The sequence below is a fragment of the Ochlerotatus camptorhynchus genome, unplaced genomic scaffold, assembly GCF_037179485.1.
Source record: "Ochlerotatus camptorhynchus isolate MF236.1 unplaced genomic scaffold, CSIRO-AGI_Acam_v1.1 ptg000328l, whole genome shotgun sequence".
NCBI lineage: Eukaryota > Metazoa > Arthropoda > Insecta > Diptera > Culicidae > Ochlerotatus > Ochlerotatus camptorhynchus.
Window position 1 is genome coordinate 6,274,235 of NW_027040816.1, and position 14,127 is coordinate 6,288,361.

General features: G+C 41.7%; 3 protein-coding genes across 8 annotated transcripts in view; 1 reads left to right on the forward strand and 2 right to left on the reverse strand.

Annotated features, from left to right (window-relative positions):
* Positions 1-14,127, forward strand: part of LOC135708135 (calmodulin-binding transcription activator 1-like) — a 592,813-nt gene that overhangs the window by 234,538 nt on the left and 344,148 nt on the right. The gene's annotated exons all lie outside the window — the stretch shown is intronic.
* Positions 2,427-4,142, reverse strand: LOC135708128 (UDP-glycosyltransferase UGT5-like). The gene is made up of 2 exons (XM_065230075.1): positions 3,273-4,142; positions 2,427-3,214 (listed from the first exon to the last, which is right to left on the reverse strand). The coding sequence occupies exons 1-2, from the start codon at positions 4,110-4,112 to the stop codon at positions 2,477-2,479; spliced, it is 1,578 nt and encodes a 525-aa protein (XP_065086147.1). The 5' UTR covers positions 4,113-4,142; the 3' UTR covers positions 2,427-2,476.
* On the reverse strand, positions 10,464-12,362 carry LOC135708219 (UDP-glucosyltransferase 2-like). Its single transcript, XM_065230223.1, has 3 exons — positions 12,069-12,362; positions 11,427-12,010; positions 10,464-11,373 (listed from the first exon to the last, which is right to left on the reverse strand). The coding sequence occupies exons 1-3, from the start codon at positions 12,325-12,327 to the stop codon at positions 10,654-10,656; spliced, it is 1,563 nt and encodes a 520-aa protein (XP_065086295.1). The 5' UTR covers positions 12,328-12,362; the 3' UTR covers positions 10,464-10,653.

The window sequence follows — 14,127 nt, forward strand, 5'->3', positions numbered from 1 at the left end:
AATGTTTACTCTAAATCACTAAAAAAATTAACGTCTATATTTTTCCTAGAAATACTTTGTTTTCCTCTACAATTGTGTCTCAGACGTCATTTTGATTGTTTATTGAAAAATGTCAAAGATTCCATTTTGAAAACACTGTTAAGATTCAAAATAGGCGAATTTTTGAACTAATGACCATAACAAACAATTATTCAAAGTTTCATACAAATCGGAGAAGGTCTAGTCAAACATTTTTTTTTTGTATTTGGCCTGGATATGCTCAGCTTTTTGGCCTTTGTCCAACAATGCACGTCCAGTAGCCACCACACCAGCGCGCTGCTACCACTCTGTTCTTTATCCTGTAGTTGCAATTTATCCTGAAGTTCAGATTAAATGATCTACCTTAGTTGCGAACACATTTATAAATTATCGCCGACTTCGGTTATTTTTACCGAGATCTGAACAGCTGAACCGTTCGGTAAAATTTATGTAATTCAATGCAATTGCTTTTCAGTTACTTTGAAACTAAATCTCCACTAAAACGACAAGATTTGATCGTTTAACCGAGGTTGAGTATGTTTTGAAATTATTTTCAAGTTCAATAGCCTTTAAAATGAAGGTCAAAGTTTTACCGAACGTTCAGCTGTTCTGATTTCGGTAAAATTTACCGAATACGAAAACAAAATCTTAGTGTGAAGCAACTCCAAACAGGTTCATAGAGTTTACAAGTGATGCACAAAAACTGTATGAACTTGTTTGGACATGTGTGTTCACTGAGGACTTCGTGCAGGCCTTGAGTGATCCAGTAGATCCAGTATACAATTTGGTGAACCTAGAACACCTTATGTTCATTGAATTGAAACGTAAATGATGTGCATCATCTTTATGAACCTATAGTTGAAGATGCTAATTTCAAATAACAGACTAAAATGGTAATTTTTATACGATAGATGAGGAGATGAAAGTATAGAGTTGATAGTTCCGTTAGAGTACGGCAGTGTGAAAATTTTATATAGAGAGTAGAAAGTGAGCAAGGACAACTTTAGGAAGGTACAAATCGGTGTGATCATCTCTCTTTACCAAACTCCCCCGTTGGAGAGGGATGGTGAGGGGTATTCCCTCTCGCCACCACTGGCAAAAAGACTAACTGTTATTTGAAAATAGCATCTTAAACTATGTAAATCGTTGACTCCACGCAGAAGTAATACAAAACATATAGTCAAAGTCTATGAACCTGTTTGGAGTTATTTCGTAACTAAGGCCAATGTAGATCATTTTAACGAAACTCCAGGATAATTTAGAGATCCTTAAGCATGTTATATACCTGAAAATGGATTATAAATGATGCACAAAAACTCTATGAACATAGTTGGGGATGCTTACCGTCAAATACCAGACTTAAAGTGGTCATTTTATACAATAGATGAGGAGATGAAAGTATAGAGTTCCGTTAAAGTACGGCGCTGCGAAAATTGTATATAGAAAGTAGTAAGTGAGCAACGGACAATTTTTAGGAAGGTATGAATCGGGTCGGGCATCCTTTTTTACCAAACTCATCCGTTCATGAGGGTTCGTAAGGGGTGTGTCCCCCCTCCCAGCTACCACCACTAAATCGTTAAATTCACGCATGAAGTAATAAAACATGGTTAGTTGAAGTCTATGAACATGTTTAGATAGGTGAGGACATCGTAAAGGCCTTGGTTGATCCAGTAGATCAAATAAGCTGAACTGCTGGACATTTTGAAGAACCTCGAACACCTTATGTGCATGGAATTAAATCGTAAATTATGTACATAATCTCTATGAGCCTATGTGGAGTTGTTTCGTAGCAAAGGGCATTGTATCAGTCATTGATGATCTGGTAGATTATCTGATCTTAACTTAAGGATAATTTGGAGAACCTTGAGCATCTTGAACATCAAAATTTAATTATAAATGATGAGCAAAATCTCAATGAACATGTTTGGGTAGGTGTCATCCCTGAGGGCATCGCGCAGACCTTGGTTGATCCAGTAGATCAAGCAGTCTGAACTCCTGGACAATTTGGAGTACTTAGTTCATCTAGAATTGTCAAATTTGGTTGAATTAACATGGCAGTCCATGATCAGTTGCTAAAGATATCGCCGCTGTCCAGATAAAAGTTTATTTGTTTAAGACTTTATTAACGAGAAAAAAACCAGATTGAAGTCTGTGTTCGTCAACATAATAACTTCATGAGGTTTTGGAGATCTAGGCCTGTGAGTTTGGCTATAAACTGGTGCTCTCATATTTTTCCTGTATACATAGTGGACACCCACAACTACAACTATACTGAAGAAGGTATGCAGCTATCTATTACTTTTGATTTTATGCAACCAATAATAGAGCTTAACCGAAAGGGTTAAGAGACGAAGGGAGATCAGCTCTTTCGCGATTAAGTTATCGTTGACGTACTTCAAAAGGAGTTTTATTTCAAATCGGTGGTTTATTATTCAAGATTACATTCAAGCAACTCAATCTACGACTGTTTCTTTCTCTTGCCTACTACCGGGGATCTACTTTTGAACACCTTCCGGAAGAGCTTCCTCGCTACGTACACGTTAACAGCCAGTACGGCTGTCAGCATAGCTAGCATCATGGCGTAGACATCTATGAGCTGGTACTGCAGCAGCGAAAGTTCAACCGCAGACGAGCGAAGTTGGGGAGCTCCCCCATGTCGAATTACGTATTCAGCCCAGAATACTGCCGTTTCCTTGGGAGTCATTGGCTTATCCCGGAAGCGGTCGGATACCAACTCGGCATTTCTGGCGTACGATGGATCGTTCAAAACTGCATCGATCGCATTATACACATTAACCTCGGTGATGTCATCGTAATCCAGCAGTACGGCGTACCCGGAGCGAACGGCCTTTTCGACATTCATCGGCTGATCGCCGAAGATCGGTATTCCGATCATGGGCTTCCCGTGATATAGGGCTTCCGTCGTGCCCAGTAGACCTCCGTGAGTAATGAACAGCTTGACGTTCGGATGAGCAAGGATATCATTCTGGGGCATCCAAGACTTGATCATCAAATTCGGCGGTTGATTCGGCATGGTTTCATCTTCGAACTTCCACAAAACTCGCTGCTTTAGTTTGGAGAAGACCTTTAGGAAGGCGTTGCGTTTTTCCTCCGGGAAGTGGATGGATTTGATGTTCGATCCCATGCAGAAGTATACAACTCCCTCCTTGGATTCGTCCAGGTATTTTTGGAGGTCCTAAAAAGAAAAGTTTGATTAAATTCAATTCGGTATTAGTGAGTCGTAGAAATCCTACCTCCGGCAGGGGTTTTGCCTCCTCAACCTGAATTCCACCGACTTCGATCATATTGGGTGGATACGGTCTAGGGCTACTCAAACTAAAATGTTGATTCAGAAACACTAACGATATATTCTTCATCTGCTGTTCGAACGTCAGTTTGGCATTCGGGAAACCCATCTCGTAGAACCGCTTCTGTTTCGGTAGATAGATCCACTCAAAGTAGAGTCGGTCGAAAATGGTCATAAATGTATTGTGGAACCGTTGCCAGAACGTCATTTTATCCGTATAGCTGAGCATGAAGTGGGCCACGTGAGAAGGTAGTGCTGGAGTTCCTACTAGATCGTTCGTCCACATGGAGCTTCCGAATGTGGAATACGTAACCAGGGGGGCTTCAAAGTGCTGTGCAAAACCGTACAGTGACTCGGTGATGAACGTTTCCACTATCACAAGGTCAAATTTTTCATTTGAGTTGAGCAGCTCCACGACGTTCGGATGTTGCAGGATAAATAAGCACATCATTTCGGCGAACATCTCGTACATCATGGTCAGCATGAAAAATGGTGCGAGGAATACTCCGGAACCCTTGAAGTTGAACATATTCTGATCGAAGTTCTTTTCCATCTGTTCGTCCATTCCGGTTAATTCGATGTCTCGGTAGTTTTTCGGTGGGTTCTTGCTTGGGAACGGGCTGATGACGGTGACATCATGACCAGCGTCGGCCAGGGATCTCATGTAGGCAGCCCCGATAATGTAGTGAGATTTTCCCTTCGTTGGTAGAACGCCGAGGATCTTGGCACCCTCGGAGAAGGTCACCAAGGCCAGTAGGACGATTGCTGCTGTCGAGCGAGCGGCCATCGTGATAACTTGTGACGAACTGATTGAACTGATCCATCTTCTTCCTGCCTGTCGGGAAGGTCAGTTAAAAATAATCAAGGTGCGATATCTTATCGCGGTGTCTGGTGATTGTGTGAACGAATAGATAAAACGACTTTCATCGGTATGTGCCGTATGTGTCTAGTCATGGTTCCCATTTAAGGAGACAATGAAGTGCATAATTGATTGTGCAGGCCAGTGGTTCTTAAGCTTTGGTTGTTTGCGGCTCATTAACAATAAATCAACCTGCGACGCAGTTATTTTGAAATCGTTATTTGACTTAAATAACTTTAAATATGCTTCGTTGAAATAGCAAAACAAACAATATTGAGAATATGAACACAGGTAAACAGGCGTATCTCTTTCTCCTCAATGCAATGCATTTAACGATCAATTTAAATATTAATTATTAGGTGCATGCAGCTCCCACCACAGCACTGGCATCGGATCACTTTGACGTTTCTATGCGTTATATCGAACTTGTTGTCGTTAGTGTGTTCCGTGGCGATATGTGTCAGCAAATTGTATTTAAAGAATTACGTCTGCTTGTCTGTGATATAAATGCAAAATCAGGCCAATCATTGCTTTGAAAGCGCGAAAATTATCGGAGTATCTTTAGTGGTACACATGGGCAACGTGAAAGATCCCCATCATTGACGACTGTTTGTATTCTTTCGCCTTGATCTGAGTTTAGTTTTCTTTTACTTTAAATGATCTTCATTTCTAGAGTTTGTGTGGTACATTCATGCATGTACCCAAGTAACACATAAAACATCTTTTGAAAAATAATTAGAACGGATTGTTGTATAAATGTATTATAAGAGATGCAGAAAAAATCCTACGTTATATATGAGGTTTAAAGATGTTTTCTTCATACTTCTTCGATTCAACATTTTCCAAAATAGTTTTCTTTTGCTTTTATCTTAAAATGTTATTTGAACGTGCATCTTACTGGTTTAATACCACTATAAAACTTGTCGTATACAAAATCAATCCAGATTGACGTAAACATTGACGGTGCCATTGAGCCGGACTGTCTCTTCATGCCGTGATTGACAGTTTCTTATGAGGTATTCGGAGGTTTGTTATAAAGAAAGTTGAAAATACTTTTTTATGACATCTCATAAATTAAAACAACTGAAAATGTGCAGGTTGTCTTATAAGGAGTTGAAAATACGTTTAAATAACATTCTGGCAATTAGATGTACGCTTTGCTACTAACAAAACGTCTTCATGACGGATCGAAGGCGTGTTGAACGAGAAAATAATTTTCATGCCATTGGCAAGAACATGATAGATACTTATAACAAACCTTTCATCAAGCGGTGTTGGTCTAGTTAGGTAGAAACAAGTCTACCACGCCAAGGACCAGTGATCGAATCCCATGCTCAAGATTTTTTTTATTGTTTTTTTTTTTGTCGCTGGTTTTTATGATGTTTCCAAAATACATGTTATAAGACCAGTATTTAGTTGTATAAGCTCCGCGTCTTGCGCTTTTTAGGTTGTATAAATGTATTAAATGATGTATATTAAAGTATTAGTGATTCTTCGCGTTAGTCATTACAAAGTATTTTCAACTTCTTTATGACAAGCCGTGTTGCTTGGGTATGCATTTTCAAGTGACAGAGATGCGTCTTTTCAACTTTAGTTTATTTGAATTTTTTTAATTATTTAATGTTTCTACTCCTATCAGGCCTGTTTAGATAATGACCACCTTGGTGGGATTGGTTTGCTTGTAATTGAAAAAAAAAGAAGACTACTGTATAACTACTATTTACAACTACAACTAACCTACGTCTACTATATACATCTAACCTACTATTCACAAATGTTCTGATGTGTTGCATTTCTGCATAAACCAAGCCTTAATGTCAGCAATTTTTAAATTTAATTTAGGAACGTTAGGCTCTAGATGGAGATCGGAAATTCTTGTATCGAAAGGATGATTAAGTACCATCCTCAACACTCTATTCTGAGTGACCTAGATTTTGTTCCTGTGAGTCTATGCACATGATTCTCACACCGGAATCGCGGGTATTGTAAGTTTCCCAGTTTCCCGGTTCAAGCTTCAGTTGGCTGCGGTGACTCTTCTTTTCCTTCTACCACTGAATAGATAGTGCGAATAAGGGCGTCTTTGTGATGTTTTTGCTGTACCTGTTGTGGACATTGGTATATCCTTTTCCTTAAACTTGTTGAGGAAGCCTTATCTTGCCTCAAAAGTAATCCTTTTTAAAGTACAGATCTTCACAACATTTTTTTTTGTTCGTTAATTTATTTGATAAGGCTCAATCTAATTAATTTTACAGAGTCGAGGATTCTTGTTCACAATACAAAACAACTTAGAAGTATATTCATAACGTAAAACACAATAAACACTTTATCTTCCGCTATCCAATAAGCATCCTCCATTAGAACGGGATCCGCTTCCAGTGGGTTCATTGAATGGCAGTATCGCCAACGTGGGGCTGAGTGCTTCCATTGCAGCAATGGACGCAAAACGTGGTCAGCACTCACACACTAATCACGAAACGCTTGCTTTTCTTGGATGACGACGCATCGACCGAAAGAACTGCTGATGAAGAACAATGCGAAGCACCACACAATTAGTTTCTGCGGATCGTTTTTGATTTATTTTGATTTATAATCAAGGTTCTCCAAATTGTCTTGAGCTCAGATCAAATGATTTACCTGATCAACCTTTTTTTTATACAAGGTCCTTAGCAACTAAACATCTCCAAACAACATCAATTTAAGGTGTATTAGGTGTATCTAGGTTCTTCAAATTGTTCTAGAGGTCAGATTATTTGATCTAATGGATCAACTAAAATCTGCACAATGATCTCACCGACAAAACTTTCCGAAACACGTTTATACAGTTTCTGCTGTTCGTTTATAGTTGATTTTGAGGTGTATAAGATACTCACGGTTCTCCAAATTGTCCTTGAGTTCAGATCAAATTCTCATCCAGGTTCACTGATTCAAAGCCCTTTGTATTAAAACATCTCCAAACAGGGTTAAACATATCATGCACATTATTTACGTTTGAATTCGATATGTTTAAGACGTTCTAGGTTCACCAAATTGTCCTCAAAACTTGTTAATTAGGCTACCATCTCGCATTTTAGTTTGATTACATTCATAGATCAGGAGGCCTCCATAAGCTCGGTCGGTAGAGCCTGCGACTATAAAGCAAACCATGCTGGAGGTGGCTGGGTTCCAATCCCGGTTGGTCTAGGATTTCAGATTGGACAATTTCTCGACTTCCCTGGGCATAGTATATTATTGTACTTACCACACAATATACACATGTAAAAATCGAACAGGCTTGGAAAGCTTTCAATTAACAACTGTGGAAGTGCATCTAGAGCACTAAGTTGAGAGCAGGCGTTAAGTTACAGTTGGGACGTAATAGCCAGAGAAGATCATAGATAGCACTCCAACAATCCTTGACCCAATGATCAACTTTGCCGAAGAAATCATCCGTTTAAATAGTCAGGATCTTGAGATACAGCAGCGCAAACATATTCACTTCGAATGCTCACTAGCGCCGCCTAGCGGAAGAATTCACAATTGTTATGTCCATCATCCAACAGTCCTTGACCTCCTGATCAACATTGCCGAAGAAATCATCCGTCTAAATAGTCAGTATCTTGAGATACAGCAGCGCAAACATATTCACTTCGAATGATCACTTGCACCACCTAGCGGAGGAATTCCGAATTGTTCTGCCCATCATCCAACAGTCCTTGACCTCCTGATCAACATTGCCTAAGTAATCATCCGTCTAAATAGTCAGGATCTTGAGATACAGCAGCACAAACATATTCACTTCGAATGCTCACTAGCGCCACCTAGCGGAAGAATTCCGAATTGTTCTGTCCATCATCCAACAGTCCTTGACCTCCTTATCAACATTGCCGAAGAAATCATCCGTCTAAATAGTCAGGATCTTGAGATACAGCAGCGCAAACATATTCACTTCGAATGCTCACTACCGCCACCTAGTGGAGGAATTCCGAATTGTTCTGTCCATCATCCAACCGTCCTTGACCTCCTGATCATCTTTGCCGAAGAAATCATCCGTCTAAATAGTCAGGATCTTGAGATACAGCAGTGCAAACATATTCACTTCGAATGCTCACTAGTGCCACCTAGCGGAGGAATTCCGAATTGTTCTGTCCATCATCCAACAGTCCTTGACCTCCTTATCAACATTGCCGAAGAAATCATCCGTCTAAATACTCAGGATCTTGAGATACAGCAGTATAAAAATATATATACTTGGAATGTTAAGTAGCGTCGCCTAGCGGAAGAATTCCGAATTGTTCTGTCCATCATCCAACAGTCCTTGACCTCCTGATCATCTTTGCCGAAGAAATCATCCGTCTAAATAGTCAGGATCTTGAGATACAGCAGCACAAAAATATACACTTCGAATGCTCACTAGCGCCACCTAGTGGAGGGATTCCGAATTGTTCTGTCCATCATCCTATAGTCCTTGACCTCCTGATCAACTTTGCCGAAGAAATCATCCGTCTAAATAGTCAGGATCTTGAGATACAGCAGCGCAAACATATTCACTTCGAATGCTCACTAGCGCCACCTAGTGGAGGGATTCCGAATTGTTCTGTCCATCATCCTATAGTCCTTGACCTCCTGATCATCTTTGCCGAAGAAATCATCCGTCTAAATAGTCAGGATCTTGAGATACAGCAGCACAAAAATATACACTTCGAATGCTCACAAGCGCCACCTAGCGGAGGAATTCTGAATTGTTCTGTCCATAATCCAACAGTCCTTGACCTCCTGATCAACTTTGCCCAAGAAATCATCCGTCTAAATAGTCAGGATCTTGAGATACAGCAGCGCAAACATATTCACTTCAAATGCTCACTAGCGCCACCTAGTGGAGGAATTCCGAATTGTTCTGTCCATCATCCAACAGTCCTTGACCCCCTGATCAACATTGCCGAAGAAATCATCCGTCTAAATAGTCAGGATCTTGAGATACAGCAGCGCAAACATATTCACTTCGAATGCTCACTAGCGCCACCTAGTGGAGGAATTCCGAATTGTTCTGTCCATCATCCTATAGTCCTTGACCTCCTGATCATCTTTGCCGAAGAAATCATCCGTCTAAATAGTCAGGATCTTGAGATACAGCAGCACAAAAATATACACTTTGAATGCTCACTAGCGCCACCTAGTGGAGGGATTCCGAATTGTTCTGTCCATCATCCTATAGTCCTTGACCTCCTGATCAACTTTGCCGAAGAAATCATCCGTCTAAATAGTCAGGATCTTGAGATACAGCAGCGCAAACATATTCACTTCGAATGCTCACTAGCGCCACCTAGTGGAGGAATTCCGAATTGTTCTGTCCATCATCCAACAGTCCTTGACCTCCTGATCAACATTTCCGAAGAAATCATCCGTCTAAATAGTCAGGATCTTGAGATACAGCAGCGCAAACATATTCACTTCGAATGCTCACTAGCGCCACCTAGTGGAGGAATTCCGAATTGTTCTGTCCATCATCCTATAGTCCTTGACCTCCTGATCATCTTTGCCGAAGAAATCATCCGTCTAAATAGTCAGGATCTTGAGATACAGCAGCACAAAAATATACACTTTGAATGCTCACTAGCGCCACCTAGTGGAGGGATTCCGAATTGTTCTGTCCATCATCCTATAGTCCTTGACCTCCTGATCATCTTTGCCGAAGAAATCATCCGTCTAAATAGTCAGGATCTTGAGATACAGCAGCACAAAAATATACACTTCGAATGCTCACAAGCGCCACCTAGTGGAGGAATTCTGAATTGTTCTGTCCATAATCCAACAGTCCTTGACCTCCTGATCATCTTTGCCGAAAAGATTATCCGTCTAAATAGTCAGGATCTTGAGATACAGCAGCACAAAAATATACACTTCGAATGCTCACAAGCGCCACCTAGTGGAGGAATTCTGAATTGTTCTGTCCATAATCCAACAGTCCTTGACCTCCTGATCATCTTTGCCGAAAAGATTATCCGTCTAAATAGTCAGGATCTTGAGATACAGCAGCACAAACATATACCCTTCGAATGTTCACTAGCGCCACCTAGCGGAGTTAGGTGTTACGTTATAATTAGTTGCAAATTGAGATCACAAGATCAAAAATAGAGGCGAAAAAAAAGAGCGTAAGTTCAGAATTATTAAGAGTGTATTACAAAATTATTCCATTCAAAAATTGTATGTTATTAAGTTTTGTTACTTTTTGGATTTTTTTATCGATAAATGACTAATATGTTTTAATTGTTTATATTTTCTATGAAGTCTTTATTTCCCTTCAACTTTGTCTCAGACGTCACTTCGATTAGGTGCGATGTTTTCGTGCAATGATTTATTAAAAAATATCGAAAACGCAATATTTTATTTGTTGTAATTGTGGAAAGTTTCAAACGAATCTGAGCCTGTTAAGTTGACCTATTCTTCATTGAATGAACCTAAACTGTTGAACATTTGGATTGGTCTTAAGACGTTAGTCTTCTTTACTTTTACGGGACTTCGTGCATAGCTTCTGAAGCATCTTAAAAATCATGCAAACTACCGCCAAATTCAGCAATAGCACACCCAGCAAAACCCCGTAGACATCGATCAGATGATACTGCACCAGGTTCAAATGGACCGCAGGCGATTGCAGTTGCTGCGCTCCCCGATGCCGTATCACATACACCGTCCAGTAGACAGCTGTTTCCGAGGCCGTCAACGGTTTATCGTGAAACCAGCGGGATATCCGACGAGCTCGTTCTGTGTACGATCGATCTCCTAGTACCGTATCGATCACCTTTCTGACACTCGCCTCCCCGATAAGCTCGTAATCCAGCTTGAGACCGTATCCGGATCGAACGGCCTTCTCAACGTTCATCAGCTGATCGCCAAAGATGGGAATCCCAACAATTGGTTTTCCATGGTACAGGGCCTCCGTAGTTCCGAGTAGGCCTCCGTGGGTCATGAAGAGTTTGACGTTCGGGTGAGCTAGGATGTCGTTTTGAGGCATCCACGAGCGTATCAGGACGTTGTGTGGAAGATTTGCCATCGTTTCGTCTTCAAATTTCCACAGGATCCGCTGCTTCACTTGGGAGAAAACTTTGATAAAGGCGTCTCGCTTATCGGTAGGAAAATGCTTCGATTGAATGTGAGATCCCATGCAGAAGTAGATGACTCCGTACTGCGCTTCGTCCAGAAATCGCTTAAGATCCTAAAACGAAGATTATTCAACATTTGCATAAGGAAACCTCACAAACAACTCACCTCAGGCAGCGGTTGAACCTCCCGCACGTGAATACCTCCGACCTCAACCATGTTGGGCGGATACGCTCGAGGACTACTCAAAGCAAAGTGTTGATTCAGTAGTACTAGCGAAACGTTTTTCATCTGTTGTTCAAAAGGAATTCTTGCCCGGGGGAACGCCTGTTCGTAGAACCGTTTCTGTTTCGGTAGGTACACCGCTTCGTAGTAGATCTGCTCCCCGACTCCAACAGCCGTATTGAGCATCCTCTGCCAGAAGTTCATGTGATCCGTTAGCCCTAGCATCAGATGGGCTACATGCGAGTAGGGAGCTGGAGCTCCTACAAGTCCGTTGGTCCAAAGGTTACCGCCCAGAGTGGAAAACACGATCAATGGAGCGTTGAAGTGCTGAGCCAATCCGTAAATCGATTCCGTCATGAAGGTTTCCACTATCACTGCGTCGAAGCGCTGATCCGAGTTCATCAGGGCTACAACCTTGGGATGCTGTAGAACAAAACTGCAGGTCGTGTCCGCTAGGTCATTGTACAGCATCGACAAAATCATCAAGAATGATCCATCCTTATACTTGAAGTAATTCTTTTCCAGACCTTGAAAGAAATTTCTGCCATTTTGAGTTCAATACTCGTATGTCATAGATTTACTCACCTGAGGAAGCATCCAGAATTCCGTCCATCACAAATTCATGATAGTTTGGCGGAGCATCCCGGAGGGAGAACGGTGTAATCACAGTCACATTATGGCCTACCAGTGCCACCGTCCGGAGGTATTCGGCACCGATAATGTAGTGGGATTTGGCCCATGTCGGCAGAACGCCCAGTATGTTGGCAGCTTCGCTTCGCAGGAGAGAAGCGTTCCAAATGATTGCAATGGCGAGTAGCGATAGCAGCAGTCCAACCGAGGCCATTGCCGCTGGCTTCCTCCACAGTGAGTGAAGTGGAATGTGAGTGTGTGTTTGGTGTTTTCGTTTCGGCGTTGTTATCAGCAGTTGGCTGTTATCTCTGACTGGGACTTGGACCATTGTCATAGTTACGGTCAGCGGGTGATGTGTGGGATTGAATGGGAATTTTTATAAATGATATTTGATAATGCAGTTTTGGACACGGTTTTTTAAAAGTTTTGATATTTCTCAGAAAAGTTGTTCTTACAGAAGATTACATTCGATTATTTCAAACCCGATTTTGATATGTACTTAATTTGAAAGTCTTTGGATGCTTTTAAAATAGCAGGTTTTTAAATTGGAAGGGGATATTGTAGCCTTCAAAATCTCCTCTTTCTCTCGCTCTCTCGGAACGCCACCTGTGCGTCCTTCCATTTTGCCATACCCCAAACCACCACCGTCAGTTTCTAATTAAATTTATCAAACCTGCCATCCCCATTCAAATCCTACTTCGACCATAATTTCGTCACCAACCTTTGCCTCCTGGTACACGCTGATAGGTACAGCTTAATGCGATGCGATTTGTTTGCATCTAATTCGTATTCCTTGGTTGAAATGCACGTGACACCACCGGAAATGAAATGTCCCGCAGCGAGTCTCGCACCACACTCGCACGACAAACCCAACCAAAGCAAACAACCCAGCGTAGGATTATTACCGTAAACGTTCTGTGCTTCTTTGCGAGAGAAAACTAGACACGTCGTCGTCGTCGCGCGGCCGTCGAGTGGTTCTTGATGTTGAGGACTGCTCTTCTCCTGGTTGGTTGGTTGGTTGGGGTGAAAAGTCATCACAATTTTCGACTTGATTTGAAGTGTCTCGACCCGGCCGCCGCCACCGCCGCCGGTCTGGGATTGGGACTTTCGCGGAATGTCAACAGCTAGGTTTCAATTATCATCCCTCTCTTGAATTCGATGCAAAGGTTGGAGGAACTTTTCAAGGGGTTAATTGGCCACCACCGTCGCCACCGGCCGCGTTGGTCGTGGTGGCTTTGCTCAAAGTTTGAGGAGCAGAACAACAAATTTAATTTATTTCTTCCGAGGCCGCCCACCGATGACGGTTGGCCAAGGTTCGAGTTTGATAATTTTCCGCTCGTTGTCAGGCGATGGCAGTTGTACGGAATTATGTTCTTGAAATAACCAAACAAATAATTTAATGGATTTTGTTACCGGAAAGTTTTCTTTAGTTTGGTTGAACGAGTAGAAATAACGAGCGAGGAAATTTGTGTGGCTTAATTTGAATAACGAGCGTGAAATGAGAGATATCGGACTGAAAATTCAAATTTTGGCTCGAACGCCTCATTACGACCAGTAAAAACCGCCCATCCAGAAATTGTAAAACAAAACCTTATCGAGTGAACTAATTAAGTTGTAACGCTTCCTCGGTTGAACATAAACTTCCCGGCGGGAAGTCCTTGAAATTAACACCGACAAGCTAACAAAGGGCAGCTTTTTCAGCTTACGGCATCGGATCACCCGTTGTGAGATTTATTGCGAAAAGGATTTGCCCTAGGTCAGTTGGCAGCAGCTGTGGTGGTTGGTGGTGTTGCTTGCTCTAATCCCCTATCCTTACTTACAAGCACACACACTCAATCCATGAGCTTTGGCTCCTGTCAGTGGGAGATTTTCATGTCGATCTACGCCCACTCGCACCCAAGTCAGACAAGTGGTCACTAATTTGGCTCCGGTCCATTTCCCCTTCCGCACTTTCGGACTCTATAGAAACTGTATTCAGGGGATCAACCACTTATGCAATCATAATCATCGTCCT